The sequence below is a fragment of the Cryptomeria japonica genome, chromosome 6, assembly GCF_030272615.1.
Source record: "Cryptomeria japonica chromosome 6, Sugi_1.0, whole genome shotgun sequence".
Taxonomy (NCBI): domain Eukaryota; kingdom Viridiplantae; phylum Streptophyta; class Pinopsida; order Cupressales; family Cupressaceae; genus Cryptomeria; species Cryptomeria japonica.
In genome coordinates, this window is record NC_081410.1 from 653,835,480 (window position 1) to 653,858,553 (window position 23,074).

The following is a 23,074-nucleotide window of genomic DNA, read 5'->3' on the forward strand; positions in this document are numbered from 1 at the left end:
TGCTAGCTTAATATCATATCAATATCATTTTCATGTTAGTTTAGCTTCATATCAATCTCATCATCTTGCACCATATCAATATCACAGTTTCATATTCATTATCAAAATCATCACTAGGATCTTAGTTACATTCATTTAGATCTTAGATCATACACTATCTCTCGTTCGTTGAGTAGTCATCCCAAGATCAAGTGCTCTTCCAAGCTGAGAGTCACCTTGAATCTAAGGGATCCTTGGAGATAGAAAACAATGAGACGAGCTTAAGATCTTTATTTCATTTGCTTGTTTTAATGATTTTGATCTATAACATAAATTTTGAGTGTTTTGTGTCTCTCTTGCAGGTACCACACTTCTTGGCATACATTTTTTGTATTCATCATGGGGCTCAACCCCATTTTTTAGACATGTCTAACTTTTTTTATGCAAGATGATCTACAGGAATTTTTTAACATGCATTTCCTTGGTTTAGCGCATACCTCATATTCTGTAGCGCACACATACATTGTTCTAGCGCATTCATACTCTTATGTAGCGCATACATACCCTGTTCTAGCACATGCATACTCTTATGTAGTGCATACCTCATATTTTGTAGCACATACATACACTATTCTAGCGCATTCATACTCTTATGTACCACATACGCACTCTGTTCTAGTGCATATACACTTTCTTCTAGCGCTTTTGTGTTGTCCTATAACGCATAAGTGTTGTTTTGTAGCACATTTATTCTCTGTTCTGGTGCATATTCAACAGAACAGGAAATTTGTAACATGGTTTTTGAAATTTAGGCATGTCTAGCCCACCGAGATTTTACAAGTTGCTGACTGATTTTTCCTTGCAGGTCTTAACAGTGGTTTTGTAAGATTTGAAGGAGACTAGTTAATTCTTTTTACTTACTTTCTTTAAAAGTTGGTTAAAAATAATTCACCTTTCATTTTTGCAAATTAAAAAAGAACCTCATTGTTATTCAATGCACATAAAAAGAACTTCACATTTCATTTGGGCTCTAAAAAGAATTACACTTCTTTCTTACAAGAGTAAAAAGAACTACAAATTCAAACTTTTCTTTTTGCAAGATTATGATCATTTGTCATTTGGGCTCTAAAAAGAACAACACACCTTTTCAATTTTTGCAAAGGGGTTAAAATTAGACATCACTTTCCTTTGGTGCTCATTAAAAAAAACCTTATATTTCATATGGAAGCTTAAAAAGAATCCTGATTTTACCTTGTTTGAAGCTTTCAAGTTAAAATTGTTGTTGTTCATTCGGCGATTTTACTTTTGTTGGCCAGGGTTTTTATTCTTAGCTTAGAAAATCATTGTTTTGTGGGTGAAAAGAACAACATGTTTGATTGGAGCAACATCTCCAATTAGGACTTAGAAAACAATTACTTTGAAAGGACTAAAAATAATCATTGCTTGTTTTGTCTTGAGTGATAGGTATATGCTCTCCCCTTAATTGGGTGATCAAAAAGTTTGACCCACTCCTTCATGCTTTATTTCATTTCAAGCAATTAAAACCTTTAGAGGGTCTGCCTTCTCGAGTTGCCTTGAGGGGGTCGGTGAGAACGGAATGACCTAAGTGGGGAACGACTTTTAGCCAAGTATTCTTGTTACTCCCAACCGATGCTAAGAGGGGAGGGGTGAATCAGCACTTTACCGGTTTTACTCAATTAAAACTTTTAGCTTAAGTTTACACTAACTTAACATTCATCAATATAAATAATTACTGCAGAAGAATATGCATGCATGAAAAGATACACAGTGACACCAAGATTTATCTCGTGGAAACCCAAATGGAAGAGAACCATGGTGTGAGTAGGAACTCACAAAATTTGTACTCTTCTGGAGTACGCCCAGTGAGGAGCCATCCCTGTTAGGAGATTACAAAAACATTGTTAGGTGCCACCCAGTTAAGGGATTTTTTGTAGGGCCCGTCAATGCCTTTACCTTATTAAAGGTAGTCTGGTTAAAGGACTTAAGAACATCAATTAAGATGTCACCCTGTTAATGAATTTTACAAAGGGACCTGTTAAAGTCCACCTAGTTAAGGGATTTAATTTGCAATGGTTAGAAAGAAACAGAAGGATGATCTGTTGAATTAGCTATTGATAGCTTGATCAGATCACAATGAGAATCATACTCTATCCACACCGGTTGTGTCTTCTCTGCACAACACCGATTTTCTGCTTATACCTTCAGCTCTGCACTTTGTTGGTCCTCTGACCTTCATCTCTTCACTCTTTCGATCCTTTGTCCCTCGACTCTGCACTATGCCCTACTCCGCCTGTGTTCACTTTCACATATATCTTTTCTCATGAACAACAACCTCATCAAAATGAATTATGTGAATTTATTACCCTTTGGATCTGTCGCCAACTTTCCCTCCAAAACACCATATTCAAAATTCTATTACCGCACCATAAATCACTCTCCAGAAATCATTCCAAGAATCTCTAACAAAACAGTCGTTCATGTCGATAAGTTCGTCAGTTGACTGGAGAAGATTGTCAGTTTAACTGGATGTTAATTAAACGTTACCAAGTCTGTCGGTTTCAGACTTTGCCAATGTACCGATCAAAATCTACCTAGTCGATTACCTCCTATATACCGATATGTATAGTGCTTAACCGGTTGACCTCTTCTATGTCAGTCTACTCATTGCTTTCCAGTTGACCTTCTATATGTCGATCTACTCACTGCTTGTCAGTTGACCTCCTGTGTGTCGATCTACTCCCTGCTTACCCTGTCTACACATTGCTTAGTCGGTTAACCTCAGTATACTGGTCTACTTGTTGTTGATAGAATGTGAAGACTTGGAAGATGATGTTGCCAACAATGACAACCATATCATTCACCAGTCATACAAAATGCACCAGAATGCCAACAATTCCAACCCACTATAATCAAATGTCGAGGCTGATGAAAATCCCCTCCAATGGTTTTGCTCAACAATTAGTCTTCCTCTAGTATCCTTGTGATATGTAAAGCCTTTGTTTTAAAGGTTGAGAATCCTCTCAATGGAGTTTATCACTGAAGACCAAACAGGAAGCTTGATTACGAACTTTAGAAATAGAAGTCTCGCCAAGTTAGTATCCAGACATTCATAATATCATAGTGCAAGGGTGGGGAAGAATCCGCCCCCAAGACACTCACCATATATCTCCCAAGTCACCATATATCTTCCAAGATAACGATTCAATTAAGGAGCAATCCTATTTGAGTTAATTTCCAAACAAAGGCAAAAAAGAGGGCACCCTCTAGAGGGTGACACGATTGTTTAAGCTGAAGGACTATCCAGAGGTGGGCTATGGTATTATTGATGACCCTTGATTAAAGAGTCTACTTGGTGTGTTTTTCTTGTGTATAAACCTGTGAAAGAATCAGGGATTTGAACACATCGTCAATAGAACATACACTCAATGTTTAGATTTAGGAGAAAAATGACCATTGTCTTCATGCTTGTTTGCTATGTATTTTGTCAGAGTTCCTAAAACATCTTGCAAGAAAAATCAAACATCATAATCAGTTTTCAATAAGTCATATTCAATAAATCCACATAATAGTGCATCTTCTTATTCATGTGGCACATTTGAGCATTTCTCAGGCGCATCTGATTCATCCTATAGCACATTTAATCAATCTTGAGGCACATAAATCTGATCATGTAGCGTATACAAGAAAAATAGAGGTTCATATGATCATTTAAGTGGCGCATACACTGAATCTCTTAGCGCATTTGATCAATTATGTAGCACATTTAAGTGGCGCATTTGAGATAGAGCATTATCCAAGCAAGTTTTCAAAAATCCAACAACTGATCCAAGTACCCATTTAGGAGGTCTTCCAAGTTCAACTATCTCAGACAGATTTCTTTCAACAAATCAAAGAGGTGTCAATTAGTGATCACAAGTATCAAATCAACCCATATCAAACATCAAAATACCAAGTTAGCTTTCCCAGTTAGTCAAATCCATCTAGTTTCCAATATCAGGAAGCTTTATCATATCATTTGATGTGTTTAGTCATATCAATAGGGGCATATCAAACCTTCTATTCGACTGAGTAGACTTAGAGATCAAAACAAAATATGCATCTAATTAATCTCACAACCGAAACTTTGATCACTTGCATGACCACTCTTCAACACATCAAGAAGAAGCATCCTTGTCTAAAAACTTATCTAAAAAGGAGACAAACTATTCAAAATAAGGTCTTGAAGAAAAACAAGTTCCTCTATATCAACAACAAACTCCTTCTAAAACATAGGACACTTTTACATCATTTCCACGATTATCTCCATGGTAAAAATACTGATTTCGACAAAGAATCCTTGAAAGAGCGTGCCTTCATGTAAAGGTCAGCACTATCACAAGATATCAACTTTAGTGGAAGGATCAATTTGGCTTACTTGTCTGAGAATCCAATCACATATTGAATCAACTTAAGTCATGCCAGTTTCTACACGATCACACAAAAACGTCGAGTGGGATGACGACGAGCATGAATCAAGCATGAGACGCAGAGAAGTTAACACTTTGAAAAAGTACACGAATCTAGATGAAGATGAAATAACAGATGAAGTTATTGAGGAGGCACAACAAGACCCTGGCCTACACAAACTTCTTGAAAAAATCATCGAAACTGAAAAACAAAAATACTTCCTCCTGTTATCTAGCAAAGGTATCAAAATCCCTGAGAATTTTAACACGGAACCACCAAAACAAACTGAGAACACCATAAGGACAAAATCAAGAACACACACCTCTCACATTGATCATAGCGACACTAATGATCAAGGTGACACTAATCATTGAGATACTAATATTGGAAACAATCCTCACACAACAACTGCAAGCACTTCAATAACAAATGGAAGACATGCAACAAGGCACCACCACTCGATATTCCTTAGAGGATATTTGTCCTTATCCATTTGATCAAAGTCTAAACATGGCACCATTCCCACCTAACTCTGAAATACCAAAGTATGACAAATACAATGGTAAAAACGATCCTCGCGATCACATAAGGGAATTTTGCACAATGAGCTTGGAGTTTGCCCACAATTACACTTACATGATGAGGTTATTTCCAAGAAAACTAGGAGGACAAACAATGGAAAGGCTTTCAAAAATCACACCTCCCATCAGATCATTTGAGGAGTTGGTTAACAAATTTGTTTCCCAATATTCTTATAACATTCAACACGAGGTTACCATTCTTGATCTTTGCAACACGAAACAAAAGAACAATGAAACATTCATGATGTTCTTGCAAAGATGGAGAAGATTGATATCTAGATATCCTTGAACCATATCTGAAAAAGATAAAATGGAAATCTTCATAGACAATCTTAATGACGAGATGGGCTATCAAACTTAAACTACAATGTCTACCTAGTTTTTAAAAGTTGATCGAAAAAGACATCCAGATAGAAGAAGCCTCAATCAAGAAGAGAACTTTGAAGTTATATAAATAAGGTGCTAGTTCATCAAACAACACCTATAAAAACAATTACTATAACAACTTTGATAAATCCAAATTATGGACAAGGAATAAAAATGTCGTCAATGATGGTGTAGTTGACAATGTTAAAACAAAATAACCCGTGTTAAACCTATTCGGCATTACTCCACCAAACAACACTCAAAGCAATATCAATCAAAGAGCCAACACTCAAGGGAATACCAATCAAAGAACCAATAATCCAGGATCGAACAATCAAGGAAACATCAACCAAGGTAACAACAATCAAGGAAACAACCCCAACACTAAACCAACACCATATTGATGAAAATTCTCACCTTTAGGACAAAAATCAACATTTCAAGAATTGTTGGCAAATAAACTCATTACATTACCAAACATGAGGGATATTGAACCTCAATTCAAACCATCATGGTGGAATGACGCACACTATTGTGAATATCATAGAAACAAAGGGCATCGCACAAATGATTGCCTAAGATTGAAAAACTTGGTTCAAGATTTGCTCGATAACAATGACATAACAATAGACAATCACAAAACCAACGATGATCATGAGGCCTTCAAGAATCCACTTCCAAATTATGACAAAGGAGCATCATCATCATTAAACAACAAAGGGGCTCGCATAAACCATATCTATGACAATGTCATCAATCACATTTCAGAATGTGATAATCAAGTCAACATCATAAAGATCAAAGACAAACAAGAACACGTTTCGATCAATGTGACTACACGAGCTCAATCTAAATATGTATTGAAAGGGAGTGCATCCAAAACAACAACATCTCCAAACAATCAATACAACCTGGTAGATCAATTGAAGAAGAAACCATCACACATATCCATATTAGAGCTTCTCAATATTTCACCCACACAAAAGGGTATTCTAGAAAGAGCTCTTGTTGACACTACAGTTCCAAATAACCTAGATATTGACCGATTCCAAGCCATGGTACATTTAACCATGCCTCACAATCTATCATTTTTAGAGCATGATGATGTCTTCCTAAATCATCCGCATAAAACTCCACTCCATATCAAATTCTCTATTTATAAACATCGAGTGAAACGAGTACTAATATATGGAGGAGCCGGTCTAAATATTTGCACTCTAAAAATTATCTATGCATTGGGTTTCTCAGAAACAACCATTGATCCTAAGAAAAAGATAACAATCAAATCATACGATGATGAAGAAAGATCATCAAAAGGGCTCGTGGTATTACATATTCAAGTGGGACCAGTTCAAAGAGATACTCTATGTCAAGTCTTGGACATAGACATCTTATAATATACTTTTGGGTCATCCTTGGATCCATGTAATGCAAGCGTTGCCATCCACATATCATCAGTGCCTAAAATTCCCATAACAAGAAATTACTATTACAACAGATACTAATCCTTTCTAGTATTGCAATAATTTCAAAGTAGTTCAGAATGTTCTTGTACCGCATAATAGGGAAGCTCTCGCTTCCACATCATCAAACAGTAAGGATCAACTCCAAAATCTATCTCTAGATTTTGAGAAAAATATGAAGTTGAAAGACAAAGGCATGGGGGAATACTATTTTGAACCATCCTTAAGTCTATCAAAATTGCCAATTTCACCAAGATCTCATGGACAACCCTCAACTTCAAGACAACAATCTCCACAACCTATCAAAAATTTTGATGGTATGTTCATTCAAGCAGGAACACTAGCAGATGAAAAAGAAGACAAAGATGTCTTAAATTGGTTATACAAGGATAATGAGGACACCCAAGCAGAAATGATAATCATCACTCTTTCAACAAAGCAATATGGCAACAGATTCAAAATCATCCAAAGGATGGGATACTCATCAAATGGTCCCATCGACAAATAGAAAGAAGGTGTCGTAGAACCAATTCAACCACACTCACAACTTGCCAAGGACAAATCTGGACTAGGATATGGCCAACATCAACATCAAACCAGTCAACCAAACTGACAACAAGAATTTGCATGGCAACAGAAATGACAACAAGATTCTACATGGCAACAAGATCGACAACAAGAAACCACATGGCGACAACAAGAAACCACATGGCGACAACAAAAGAAACGGGAAGTAACATAACAAAACGAAGCTGATGAGGCAGTCCGCAAACACAAGGAAGAGGAATATGAGAAACAATAAGAGGAGATTGTCATACAAAGAGAGGAGGCTTCTCACAAAAAGATTCATAGATTGCAACCTAGTACGAGCCTAATTCAAACAGTACGCCAGTCAGCTTAGAGATAGAAGCAAGGACTAAATTCTTTTCACCAAATAGTATCCCCATTAGCTACAACAATAGAGTCCTAAAGAATGATTCTAAAATAGACTCAAATGAGTGGGAATGGGATACTTACTCTGATGTCACTGAAGACATTGAGGTAGATACAATCCACACATATACGCCCATGCCTGATGAAAGACAAGGCTTGAGGGCTAGATCATTTGAATTTGGACCACAACATATCTACAAAGCCAGTGAGAACAAGCAGCATCACTACGAAACAAGCAATACCGAAGAGAGTACCATTATAGACCTTACTCGTATAACTGACAACTTTGACAATGTATCCATCATGATCCTCACTTCTATAGACCTTAAACCACCTAACAATTCCTTACCCCTCATACATCCTAAACTCATAGACTAGGAGCAACCTAAACAACTCAACATGCCTATCTTCCCAGATGATGACACTATTGTCTAATACCTTTGTTTCGTGAACCCAGAAACATGTTCCACTAGCGAATCTCATAACGAAGTTCTCAATTAGGAGAGTGCCAAGTCTCTTAGTCACAAAATAAATAAATAAAAAAATTGATCTAATGGTGAAAACCATTCAATGGCAATATTAGATCATAAAAACAGTAAAAGCAAAGGGCGTATCTAATGGTGAAAACCTCTTTGAGGTGCTTGAGGATGAGAGACTTGACACTCTTCCTGAACATTATCAAGAGAGATCACCAATTTTGATTGAACCAACTCAATCGATCAACATCGGCACTGAAGCAACAACAAGAACCATACATCTAACAGAATCACTAATAGAACAAGAAAGACCCGACTTCATCAAGTTCTTCACGGGAAAAGAAAATCAATTTTGCTTGGTCTTATGCAGATATGTCATGGGTAGATCCAGATTTGATCATGCACCACTTATCTATAGCTCTAGGAGCTAAGCCAGTCAAGCAAAAGCTAAGGAAAATGAACCCACATGTCGCTATACTGGTAAAAGCGAAACTAAAGAAGTTACTTGATGTAGGATTCATCTGACCTATAGATTATGCAAAATGGATCTCCAAAATTGTACCTGTATCTAAACCAGATAAAAGCATCATAATTTGTACAGAATTTAGGGATCTCAACAAGGCTTGTCCGAAGGATGACTTTTCTTTACCCAACATCGACACAATTATAGATCTAATAATAGGACATGCTATGTTATCACTCATGGATGGTTTCTCAAGCTACAATCAAATCAAGATAGCCAGAAGACCAAGACAAAACAACATTTACATGTCCATGGGATACTTATTACTGGAATGTTATGTCTTTTGGCTTGAAGAATGCAGGAGTGACCTATCAAAGAGAAATTACCACAATCTTTCATGAAATGATGCACACATTCATGGAGGACTATATAGATGACCTATTGGCTAAATCATTTACAAGAGGACACCTAGAAATTCTAGACAAAATCTTTCAGAGGCTAGAACAATTCAACATCTGACTAAATCCTAAGAAGTGTGTCTTCAATGTCACATCTGGCAAACTATTGGGATACATAGTCTCGGAAAAAGGAATCGAGGTGGACCCCACAAAGGTATAATTAATCATGAAAATGCCACCTCCTAAAAATACCAATCAATTAAGATCTCTACAAGGATGACTACAATCCATAAGAAGATTCATTTCTCAATTAGCTGACAAGTGTCTTCCGTTCACTCATCTACTCCACAAGAATGTCCCTTTCAGATGGGAAGATCAATGTGCAGAATCATTTCATCAACTCAAGCAATATCTAATGAATCCACCTATCTTGGTACAACCAATAGCTAGCAAATCTCTTATTCTTTACATATCATCTACAGAGGTATCACTAGGAGCATTGTTATCACAAGAGGGTTCAGCGAGAAAGGAAAGAGCAATATACTACATTAATAGGATATTGAATGGTTACAAGCTCAACAAACATTCATTGAAAATGCTTGTTTGGTAGTGGTTTTCGCTTCCCAAAACTTTCGCCACTAGATGCTAGCTCACACAATCAAGTCGGTGGCAAAGATTGACTCATTAAAATATCTACTCAACAAAGCTACTCTCACGGGGAGGTTAGCTAAATGGGCCATGATTCTAAGTGGGCTTGACATTCACTACATAGACAGAAGAGCAATCAAAGGTCAAGCTATCGCTGATCAGCTAATTGAAGCACCATTACAAGACAATCATCCCATCCATACGGAATTTCTAGATACATATATTCTCACAATATCGACAAAACCATGGGTCTTATACTTTGATGTATCATACAAACAACATGGATCAGGATCCAGTGTCCTATTCGTCACACTAGAAGGACACACTATTCCTAAATCTTTCAGATTGATGTTTCCTTGCACAAATAATATTTTTGAGTACGAAGATCTAGTCACAAGAATCAAAATGGACGTAGAGTGGAAGATCACAGAGTTGAAAGTCTTTGGAGACTCATAATTAATCATTAATCAGGTTAAGGATTATTATTAGATGAAGGACGACAAGTTGATTCCCTACAAACGCATGGCAGATAATTTCAAAAAGTACTTTGTCGACATCAAATTCAAACATATTCCAAGGCTGGACAACAAAGTTGCAAACGCTATGGCAACCATTGTCTCACTCCTATAAATACCAGACCAATAAAATCGTTATGAGTTCCTGGTGGAACAACTATTTTCTCCTGCCTATGACAATTTTGAATCTCAAGTCATATGCCACATAGTTAGTTTCGACTCACTCCTTTATGGAAAGATCTACACATAATTAAAAGACAATATCCTTCCACTAGATCTATCTCAAAACTAGAAACACAACTTTATTCGTCAAGCAGCCCATTATACCCTCACCACTGACACACTTTACCGTTGAGGTCTTGATGGTACTCTTCTTTGGTGTCTTGATCGTAAAGAATCTAAAACCACCTTGCATGAACTTCATGAAGGTATTTGTGGCACACATTCAAGTGGTCCTACTCTTGCCAATAAACTTCTAAGGATGGGTTATTATTGGCCAAATAAGGAAAAGGAATCATATCAGTTTGTCAAAAAATGTCCAAAATGCCAAATTCATGGAAATCTCATACACGCACCAACACAAGAGCTACAACCATTCACCACATCATGTCCATTTTGTCAATGGGGACTCGACCTAGTGGGCAAAATTCATCCTTCCTCATCAAATGGACATAAGTTTATCATCACGACCACTGAGTATTTTACAAAGTGGATGGAGGTCATTCCATTAACTACTATTACTGGCAAGCAAATATCCTCTTTTATCTTGAATTATCTCATTTGTCAGTATGACATTCCTAGTTCCATTATCACAGATAATGGAAGACCTTACAAGAATCAAGATGTGCAAGAACTATGTGAGAAATTCCACATCTAGCATCATTTCTCCACGCCATAGTATCCACAAGGAAATGACCAAGCAGAGGCCTCAAACAAAACCATCTTGTAAATTCTCAAGAAAACAGTGAATGAGACTAGCTGTGATTGGCATGTTCAACTCAACCCAGCATTATGGGCCTACAGAACTAGCATCCGCACACCTACAGAAGCCACACCATACTCACTTGTGTATGGATCAGAGGCAATTCTACCTATTGAGGTTGAGATTCCATCACTCGGAGTGTCACTAAAAGGACTCATTCTAGATGAGGAATATCGGGAAAACAGACTACAAGAGTTAGAGCTACTAGATGAGCATTGACAACGTGCTTTTGATCACCTCAAAGAATATTAGCAACGCATGTGCCAAAGCTACAATCACAAGGTAAAGCTAAGATCATTTCAAATTGGTGACTTGGTACTAAAGGAAAATCCTCGCAATCAACAAGATCGAAAAAAGAAGGGCAAGTTTGAACCAAATTGGCTAGGTCCTTTTGTCATCATATTTGCTTACAGATTGGGGGCATATCAATTATCTACATCAGAAGGGGACCTATTTGATGAACCTATCAACAATGTGCATCTCAAAGGTTCTATACCTAAGTTATCCAATGCATGGATAAGGGAAAAATACCAAAAAAATAAAAAAGATCAAGAAAAATTTAAAAAAAATTTAAAAAAATCAAAAAGTGCAATAAAAACAACTAGTGCAAACCTAGCAACAGGCGCTATTTTTGATAGATCGGCTCTTTCATCTATACGTACCCATATCATATCTTTTGCATCCATTTGCACTAAGCCCATGGCCATCACAAAGCTTCAAAAAATGCAGCACAATCTTGGACACACTTAGCATATTCAATGTCCTTGATTATTCGAACAATTATCCGCATCATATCTCACCATGGCTTGGTTGTCAATGTATAAACCCATATCAAAGAAGTGTACATAGCTAGGAGAAAAAATCCTAACTACAACTGGGAGCATCTCGCCTTTTAGAGTTTTTAACGAAGCGGGTAACCCTCAAAAGAGAGACAGTTTGAACAAAAATAACTTTCAGAACTATCAATCACAAGAACTGAGCAAACTAAACAAAGATCTACTTGCAAGATGTTTTATCTGACAAAATACAAAAGGTAGCATGCATTTTTATCTATGGTTGTTTTTTATTTTTGATATCATATCTCTTGAGCAACTCAAACATGTCATGAAACTAGAGAAGGAAGGAAGAAGGGTGACATGTTTTTTGTCTGTTGTTTGTGAGTGACACCTTTTACTATGCAAGTTTGTCTCATGACGTGATCAGGTACCATATCACTAATGATATTTCGGATTTGCATAGGAAAAAGGTTAACTATTGTCTATTTTATGCAAGCAACATTTAGGTCATCTTGGTTCAATTATACCTCGACGCTTGTGTCATCTTGCAATATCAAACTCCATGTAAGTTATACTCAGGTCATTATGGTTCAATTATACTAGAATGCATGTATAAACTTTCAACATATCAAAGGCTCAATGGTGACAAAAGAGAAACACAATAAAATTTGATCAAAAGGATTACTATCTCAATAATGAGGGATCATTTCACATTAGCATGTATTAATGAGTCATTTCCACTTAGTTGCATATCATTGATCAGTTCATATCATTTAAATATTGCATTAGTTTAGCATCTCATTTTCAAGATACATCTCATTATCATATCATTTAAATATTTCATTAGTTTTGCATCTCATTTTCAAGATACATCTCATTATCATATCATTTAAATATTGCATTATTTTGCATCTCCTTTTCAAGATACATCTCATTATCATATCATTTCAAAATTATACTTCAGTATATTATCATTTCATATCGTTTAAGATTTTGCATTTAGGTGAATTCTCATTATCACATCATCATTGCATTATCATTTCACATCATTTAACAATTTGCATTTAGGTGCATTGTCATCTTTCATATCAGTTAACACGTCACATTTAGTTGCATTATCATATCATTAAAGTGCACTACATATTATTAATCATTTTTAGTTGCATTCCATATCCTTAGGTACATTTTCACATCATATCATCTCATCTCATCTCATTTACAGTTACATTGAGTTGCATTTTTTAGTTTCATTATCATATCATTATCATTGCATTTAGTTTCATTATCATATCATTTTAACTTCACATTAGTCTCATTTGACATATCATTGATCATTTAGCATCATTTCATACCATATCAAACTATTTATCATATCATTTAAAATATTTACATCTGTATTTCATATCATCTATACACATATATCATCATCAAAGCATAATAAGACATTTGTTCATCACATGTACACATCTACATTTACATTTACATATCATAAAAGCAATCATAATACAGGGATATATCACCTTCAAAACATATAGATCATCTCATCCAAACAAATCACATCATCACACGCAATCACATAAAAAAACAATCATCGAGAAAAATCATGTAGATCTGCATATCAAAACATCTAGATCATCAAAGTAAATGCATCCATAATCATATATAAGCATGTCAGTATCATATCATCATACATGTGAGACCCATGACAATCCAAAGAAAAGCACTTAATCATGTCAAAATGAATCAAACTGAAAGAATAAATGTTTGAATGTCCCTGGATATATATCAAACAATAAATGTGCATCAACAAGAAGCTCGAGATCATCACTATCCAAATATCAATATACATCAATAAGTACATATCCAAGGATCAAAATGAATACATCAGTATGTACTATTGGCAATTTAGAGGAATTGATTATGTGTTGCATCAATGTTTTGTCATTGATGGCAACACCGATTGTTTTGGTTGTTTACCGGTTTCCGATTGGCTCTGGTAGAGTGGTTGGTTTATGATATTGATTTGGTATGCTCTGGTATGCTTTGGTTTGTGGAATTGATTTGGATATGTCATTCATGCTATTCAAATGCGTATCACGATTAGTTGGTTCGGGATTTGATGACTCGGATGCTATCATTTGTTCTAGTAAGCCTTTTGGTCACCGGTAAGGATTTTACCGGCAGAATATTATTGAAGATCTTTTGATGCACGTGATAAGTGGTGTTAATCGGTGGTGTTACATTTCGGACCGGACCTAATGCTATCTTATTCTGATATGTTATGGACTAACTTATGTAACGTGTTGATGGGTGATCCCGATGCATTACCAGATGGATTCACTGATTGGATTACGTTGTTTTGGTCTTATGCTGACTTGGTTGGTCATTGGATTGCGGGTTTATGTTATGAATTTATTGTACTATCTTTTAGGTGGCCGACCTAATTGTTTAGATCCCAGGTTGGTATAAATATGATGTAAGATCTCTTTGTAGATCATGGTTATGGGATGGTTATGCGATTATCTGTGTGCAAATAATGTTGTAATCATATGCAAGAGTTTTGGTCGATCATAGGTGATCGAATTGGGTTGGTAAGAGAGGTTTAAGACCTCTGGTACTGAGATTAACTAGAACTATACTCAGGCATAGGAGATGCTATCTTTGGAGTAAACTCTTCTTTCCGGATTGTAGTCTGGATTTATTTTGTAGTCAATGAGGCTTCTTTTGTGATGAGCAGTGCGCTCTAGGTTGGCTTTCTTGCATGTGCAGTCCCCTCATTTTGTAATCACATACTTACTACAGAATTATTATCTGACTGTGGGTAGGCTTCCCACTGTATTGATCTTGTGTCCCTTAATACATTTGGATATTATATATTTGGTTTGCACACATACACGTGATGACACTAGTTTGTAATATTGCATTATCTTATAGTTTCCATGTAAGCAAATGGCTATCCGGTTCCTAGAATGCACCAAAGCATCATTATCTTTATAAATTATAATAGGTGCTTGGTGCATTCTAGGGGCTACATAACCATTTCTCCAATGTAATGGGAGCACCATTAAGAGTTGTGTTCAGTATTTTTCCAAATTGGTAAAGCAATAATGCCATAATATTCACATTTTGAAGGAATAACAACCTTATAACTCTTAGATGTCAAGAAATTGCTCCACATAGCTTGAACTTAGGTGAACATATGGAATTGTAGCTTAACTTTTGTCAGTTGAGATAGAGAATTAAAAAAATTGAGAATTCCTAGGAATTTAGGTGTTAATCCCATTTCCTTGAATGTAGAATTGTCAAGATAGCATCTAATTATAAAAGACTTCGTGACAATGGCATTAATGTTTCCAATAACCACCATGTACGAATCAAAGTCAAAAGCATCGGGTCAAGGAAATTTATCTCTTGAAAGCATCAATCCAACAAACAAAACAAGTTTGTTAAGGACTGGTTTTAAGTACAACTGCGAAGACGGTAAGAGTGCCCTGGGAGTTTAATAGAACACCACCTCACAAGAGGAACTTATCTAAAATTGATACATAGGATTAATATTTATGTACCACAAGGCCAACTATTTACGTTGTCAATTGTCCGAGTTACTCATGGGAATCTAAAAAGGCTCCACTTATGATGATCATAGCTTTCACCATAGGCCTCACAGGGACTATGTTTGCTATCAATTGTCCTTGTTCCTTGTGGGAATCTAGAAAGGCTCCATTTATGATGATCATAGCTTCCACCATTCATAAATCACAAGCCTTCTAGAACAAAGGGAAATAAAGGTTTAACCTTTAATACAATATCAAGATTCAGGCCCCTTCATCACCTCCACAATGCCCCAGCTACGATGATCATAGCTTCAACCATTCGTAAATCACATGCCTTATGGGGCAAGGGAGAAAAAGGGTTTAACCTTTAATCCAATATCAAAATTAAGGCCCCTTCGTCACCTCCACAATTCACCTGCTTCCCATGTCAACAATATGCTAACATAAAAAAATAGTGCATTTGTCAAAATCAGAGTGTGGGCCAAGGAGTGCTTCGGTCCAAAATCATAGTTAACGAATAAATTTTTTTGAAATCTAGTGGTAATTTCCCCTTTGCACACTAGCTGTGTATGCAATCTCTTGCACTCTTCTCTTACCAATTCGCACTAAACGATCTTTGTGTTCACACTTTTTTCATTATACTTCTCCATCTTGTTCTTCAAATCCACTTGACATAGGCTTTGAAAGGAACACGTTACAATTGTACCATGTGCATTTTGTCTTGACTTTCACTTTTGCTACACCGTTACTTCTACTATTGCACAGTGATGATGCCTATCATTTTCCCATTCTCTTCTCATCCTTCAGTTCCAATCTTTTCTATAGCTTCCTTTTAGCAAACAATTTGTACGTTTGTAACTTTCGAGATTTATATACCCATAAAGGAATCTCAATGTAGGTGATTGCATCAACGGTTGCATGACAGTCAACGAGAAAGGTAGTTGCATGTCTCACTTCTAATCACTAACTGCACTTATTTCAGTCTTTACTTTCAATCCTATTCTGGTAAGAATCCTAGTTCAGTCAATTACTGTATTTTGATTAGAGTTGGTACACTTTTCTTTCCAAAAGTGATCCTTCTAATACAATTCTTATTAACCATTAGTAATTGCAGTACAAGTTAATTTTCAATTTTCAGTTACATAAAACAACAAATCAGAAAAACTAAATTCATTTACTCCATCTGCTATCGTTAGAATTCCAGAATAGTTGTGGTTACAGAAAAGCATTTTCAAAGCAATGCAGCGTGGAGACATTGAGAATTGAACCCAATAGTTTTTATTCACATGGCCATCTGTACAACGATACAATGTGTACATTCTTTTTGAGATGATGGCAATAGAATTACATTAGGCTAGACACTAGCACCGAGAACAACAGTATATCCCATCCTCTGAACTGAATATTATGGGATTTCCTTTACTAGCTTCACATTTTTGTAAAAACGTCTCAATTCTTTCATAGCCTTTTCTTCTATTTGGATGTTGCGAATTGATGAGGGGCTACTGACTTCTGGTTTAAACCAGCGGTTGGGACTATCTGTAACAGTGTTTTGACTTCGATCTATTGTGAAACCAGAGCCTCCTGCCACACTCAGATTCTTGGATTTTGGACTCTGATGTTTTACCTGCAAAACTTCCACTCCTTAATAACTGCAATGTGAATTTTACTTCAATACATAGCTCACTTTACTTGATCATTATTTGGAAAAGAAAAGACGTCTTATTACCTGTTGCATTTGAATCTCCCTCAATGAAGACCTTGACATTAAAGGAGAGGTGCCTGCCCAAGGTGGAGTGCTTTTTTCCGTATCCGAAGCACCTGTTCCCTTCCCTTGGTTAACAGCTATTGGAGCTGATGGTCGGATTAGTTTATTTGTTGGAATATGGATGTGATTTGTTTCAATCTCATCTACATCCATTTCATATGCTTCAGCTAAGCCTCTAGATCTCCTCATTACTTTGCAATCTGAATGTTTATCTTTTGATAAACATTTTGAAGAACTCTTATTATGTTCTGATGTTGACGGTATATTTGTTTCAACTATTTGTTGATTCTGAATTTCAAGAAGAGACATGGGATCCTTAATTATCTTTGCTCCACCCCATGCTGGACCCTCTACCTTGGGTGGAACGAGTGCCGCCTCAGGAACTTTTGGTGCTTCATCCAAAGCTCCACTAAGAAAAACAGACAAACCACCTTTCTTTGACCTCTTTTTTGAGGACTTCTGTAAAAATTGGTTACTCTTTGGTGTCACCTTTAGCTCAGAATCATGGACAAGGAATGTTTCTACTCTTTCTTTATTGTCTGAACCATGACTGCTGGAGGCTACCTGGTTTGCTTTCTGAATAGAAGATGAAATGTTTGAAACTCCAATTGTTATATGCTCCTGATCCAATACATAGTATTACTATTAATTGTACTGCCAACCTAGATAATATTTAACAGTGTACTAGCTAAAAAATAGGATGTTATGTAAAGACAAAGAAAAGTAGTTACAAATTATAAAAAAGTACATATGGTTCGAGACAATAAAGAAATTCCAAAAGTATTATTACAGTTACCTCTTCTTTATTATAAAAACCACTATGATCATTGTTAAAACCTTTCTTGGAGTGTAATTCATCTTGTTTTTCCTTGAGACCAGCTTTATTCAGCATATCACCCTTTGAAGTCTCAGGCAAATGTTCAATCTGTACCTGCTGAAATTTGTTGTTTTTTTTCTTGCCCTTGTGCCGATGGCTTCCCAATCCATTTCTCACTATGGACTTATCCTCCAATGAATTGGCTTTTATTGATGCTAACTTTGTTTCTTCATCATGTCCAATTGCTATTCCAGATTCAAGGCTGTGAAGAGCATTTTCAAGTGAAGGTTTAGTCTGCAGTTTTGCTAGTTGCTGGTGATCAAGAGAATGATCATTTCTCTGTTTCATCTCAAGCATCTCTATCTGCTGAAGTTTCTTTCTTATTGCTCTCGTCTGTTTTGCCAAGGCTATATTAGATGCACTACTCCGCTGTAAAAAGCCCTCACCAGATCTTCTCTCACCTATTGCCAGATCAGTAGTATCTGGAGAAGCAATGTTACGTAACCTAGAAAATTCAATTTTATCATCTTCCTCACTGTCAATAACAGCTGGAAATGTTGCTGTTGGAGTTGGAAGGCAACGGTAACTCCAAGGTTCAGAAGACTTGGAGTCCAAAGAATTTTCTAGTTTAGATAGCAACTCTGTACTTACATTAGCCAAGGCTGCTGGAGATATTGTGAGGATGTAATCCAAATTCCGAAGCACCAAATCCTATTACATATATGACATGCCAAACACAAAACAACATACACAGTTAGGAATAGAACCTTCTGATATTACTTGTTAACTATCACTAAGATTAAAAATAAGTATGCTGTTTGAAACAGGGGAAAAAATAACCAGACGATACCAGAATTTCAACATTTCAGACTGGATAATATTCACAGAATCTTAACAATACCCTATTAATTTAAGCACAAGAGGCCACTGTTTGCTGTAAATTACTACACAGCCAAACTACTAGTTGAAGTAACGAATTATAATTAAAATCACAGATCATGAACAATGAACATGCAAAGAATATAAAGATCAATGTTTTTATTGCATAGGTAGTGTTCAGTATAACAATTATTTACGCCTGGAAAGATCCCTGTCACAACAACCCCCTTATCAAATGGACATGCCATTCATAGGACCAACAGTTGTTGGTTAAGTCCAACCATTCATAACGTACAACTTCAGGTACACAATATTAATATACCAAATCAGCAGCAAATTTATTAATGTGAACAGAATATGATAATAGCCTACATTTATTCCCCTCCAAAACTAATTTGAGTCCCATCACACAACCCATGTTCAAACATGACAAAAAAGGAGACAAAATCAAGGGTTAAAGAAGATGACCTTCGAGGTACATTTGCTTCAGCTCTACCCAAAGAAGCAGCATCACTGGATTTCAAATTTACTGTGCTTTTTGTGTATTGCTTTGCCAGATTGATGGTTTGGATGTTGCTAGGCTTTGGAGAAAAAAAACATAGGTTTTTAAAAATCGTTTCTTAGATCACCTACAGGGTTTTTCTTGTCATACAGTAGCATGTGATGTTGCACATGACCATACAGTGAAGAGCTCATCAGTCACATAACAGTATTGAAATTTGCTAAAGGTCATATGGTGAGAGTTTATGATAACACAGAGTAGGTATGGCGCAGGGAGCAAATGATGCATCGTTATACATAGTGGCAGAATACTAGGCCTACAGCAGAAAGAAGCATATAGCGAGTGGAGGATTGCAAATGGTTGTAAGAAAGATGGGCCTATATCTGAACATATAGAAAAAACCACAAATGGACAAACAACAAAAATGGCAAATTAATGTACAACAGAAACATCAAATGGTCGTATGCCAAGATAGTAGATTTACATACTGCAGAAGGGCATACAAGGAGGTAAAATGGATGTATGGTGGCAACGAGTGTATGATCCATATAATTGCATGGAATATTGAACTCACACTAGTCTACTGCAATGATGAGAAAGACCATACAGTAGTGAGATTTGAACAAGCAGGAGAAGCCCAGAGGGCATATGAAAGACAATGGTAGAGCTCGCTGATGTTTGGTATTGACTAATTGGACATCAGGCTTAGGATGTTTTTCATTATATTTAATTTTAGATGAATAGTCTGCTGGATTTATATTATCTTCAGAGGGCAAGATTCTAAAATATGTAGCCCAAGAATGCATCCCTGCAAAATTGGGCCTGTTCCCGATGTGGGATGTTTCAGGGACACGGGAACAAGTAGGAAACATCCCACTGTCCCCAAATTTTCAAAAATACAGAAGCATTTTAGGTACAACATAATTTTAATGGGGACCAGCAGGGTGGATTACTGCCCAGAACACAAAAGAGTCAATTTTTTTAAAGACAAGAGAATGGGAGACCCACAAATACCCTCACATCCCCTTACACAAAATCTAATCCTAAAATTGGAACATTTGGCCATTTTCCAACTTGTGAAGAGGAAAACAAAAGAAGGAAAACTGTGAGGAAAACATCATTAATCTGAAAGTGATAAAATTATGAAAAATGGCATACACCTTGAAAGTTTCTGTCGACTCAAAGGCTTTAATTTGGGCTTGATGGTCAGGGCTCTGTCCCTCAACCCCACCCTGTATTGTGACAGAGCACATCAGGGATGCTGCACTCACCCTACTAGGGGAGCTCAACCCTCTTTACAACTTTGTATAATCAATCAAGTGAAATAGTCTTACCTCTTAACGATCAAAGAAGTTGTGGCCATGCATGGTGCCTTGCAACTTTGAAATTGACAAACTCCAACCGCATGTTGGGATGTTGATTGCAAAGATGCCACACAAGTTGATGAGGAGGCACAAGAGGGATTGTTTAGGATTCCATTGGATGAGGCAGCCCCTCATAGTGGTAGTGTCTCAGACTCAAACTTCAATTTTGATGCAGAGTGACCAGATGTTGATCAAGGACAGTGCATATTCTCTGTTTTTGCCATTTTGTAGTTAAAACTTGCAGCCATTGGGCCATTTAATGTAACTTTTGTATAATATATATGCACATCGAAAATGAGAGCACCTAAATTTTGTTCATTTGTTTGTTGACTCTCATGTGAAATCTCAATTCAAATTCAACTCTAATGTTATGTATTAAGATTTTAAAATGTACATGATGAATGCCTTATCAATATCATATGAATATTTGAAATTTATATATTTCTAAATTTTCTCTGAATTTTAATCGCCTCCCTGATGCCCCAGGGAAAATGGCCTCACAAAAAGTAAGTCCCAAAAATGTGTCCCCCATTGCCATCCTAGAAGCTTGGTGTGACATAGGTTCTAACTGGATATACCTCTACACAACAATCAAATGGTCCTTCAAATGATCTGTTAGAGAAACAAGTCTAATGGTGCTTCAAACAACCTATCATGGCAACAGGTCTCCATACATTTCTATTTAAAAACTTCATTTTTAGCAAGTTCAAATTTTATTTTATTTTTTCTCTATTTTTTTTTCACGTCGAAGTCTTCTTTAATAATATTCTTGCCTTTTTACCTCTACTAGGTGTCAAGGACGACTTAATGATATTCTTCTTCCTTGATATAAAAATTTCCACATTAGTCATTCGCATTTTATATCCACTGGCAATATAATTTTAACTTCAAACCAATTATTACATCTATGATAGATGTGTTGTCCTAGGATCCTAGCCAAACTAAGCCATTTCCCATAATTTCATGTATCTTGAATAACTTAAGCTGCAATATTTTAAATTTTCAACTTTCAATTCTTTTCTTCCATTTTACTTTAAAACAAGAGAGTGCCATGCTTAAAATTCACCTTGCAAAAAAAGCTTTTCATGCTAATATTTTGGTTTCCTTATCTATATGACTTTGTTACCCACTATGCCATTATGAAATGCTTGTGTTATAGAACAAGAGTCTATTTCAAGCTATCTTCTTCCCCAGTATAATCTTGACTGCAATTGATAAATTGCAAACAAGGTGCTCTGTTGGTACACTGCTATCTCTTTATTGTGAGGTAATTAGAAGGGATTTATCCCATAGTCAACTTGTAGGCCATCATCTAATATGCCCATAGCATTACCAGCGCATGTTCTTCCCAACCTACACATTCAACCTTATAAGATTTTTGAATTACAAAAACTAAGACTTTACTAGTGACCTCAAATTAGTTATTTGACTGTAAGTACTACAAACTAGAAAAAGAGTACAAATTCTGAATTTGATACCAAATCTAGTGAGATGTTCATGAATAAATTAAGTGATACCTTTTCTTTAGCCTCAACCCACTTAGTCATGCATTATGTGATGACTATAAAGTATAATGTATTTGCAACAATGCAGGTTACTTTCAACGGACCATTAAAACTGAGTTTCCATTCCTTCGATGATTTGTTGGGGCTGGGATGACCAAGAAGGCATTGAATTTCTCTTTAAAAGCTTCCTAGTCTTCTAAGAGGTATCACACCTCATCACCCATTAGTTTAAAACTTTACATCATGGTTTAGTATCTACCTCCATAACCCTATTTAAAACACATTCCTTGTTGCATCCTCATGTTCCACATGGCCTCTTGAGCACACATCCCAAACCTCTTCTTGCATCATGCATATCCTTAACAACACTTGATAGAACCCCATCTTCTACATCAACCTATTTACTAACTACAAGTTTTTGTCTTCAATGCCAGTCTTCAACTGATTCAAGAAAGAGACCAATTAAGTTAAGTTATCAAATTTAGTCCCTTGAACATTCTCCTTGAAGCTAACCCCTACACTAACTTTGGTGGTCAAGTTAATTAAGTTAGCTAACCTGATACCTTAAATGTTCTAATTGAAGCTAATCCCTAAGCTAAACAACTTTGAAGGCTCATTCTTGAAAACTAGCATTTAAA

The 23,074-nt window shown here is 36.2% G+C and overlaps 1 protein-coding gene across 4 annotated transcripts in view; it reads right to left on the reverse strand.

Moving 5' to 3' along the window:
- Positions 1-16,756: 16,756 nt before the first annotated feature.
- LOC131033198 (uncharacterized) overlaps positions 16,757-23,074 on the reverse strand; it is a 76,597-nt gene continuing 70,279 nt past the window's right edge. For all 4 annotated transcript variants that reach the window (XM_057964353.2, XM_057964350.2, XM_057964351.2 and 1 more), the window contains 3 exons: positions 18,166-18,897; positions 17,331-17,990; positions 16,757-17,228 (listed from right to left, as the gene is read on the reverse strand). In XM_057964353.2, coding sequence (XP_057820336.2) covers positions 17,007-17,228; positions 17,331-17,990; positions 18,166-18,897 — 1,614 coding nt within the window. In that variant the 3' untranslated portion in view covers positions 16,757-17,006. The remainder of the gene's footprint in view (positions 17,229-17,330; positions 17,991-18,165; positions 18,898-23,074) is intronic.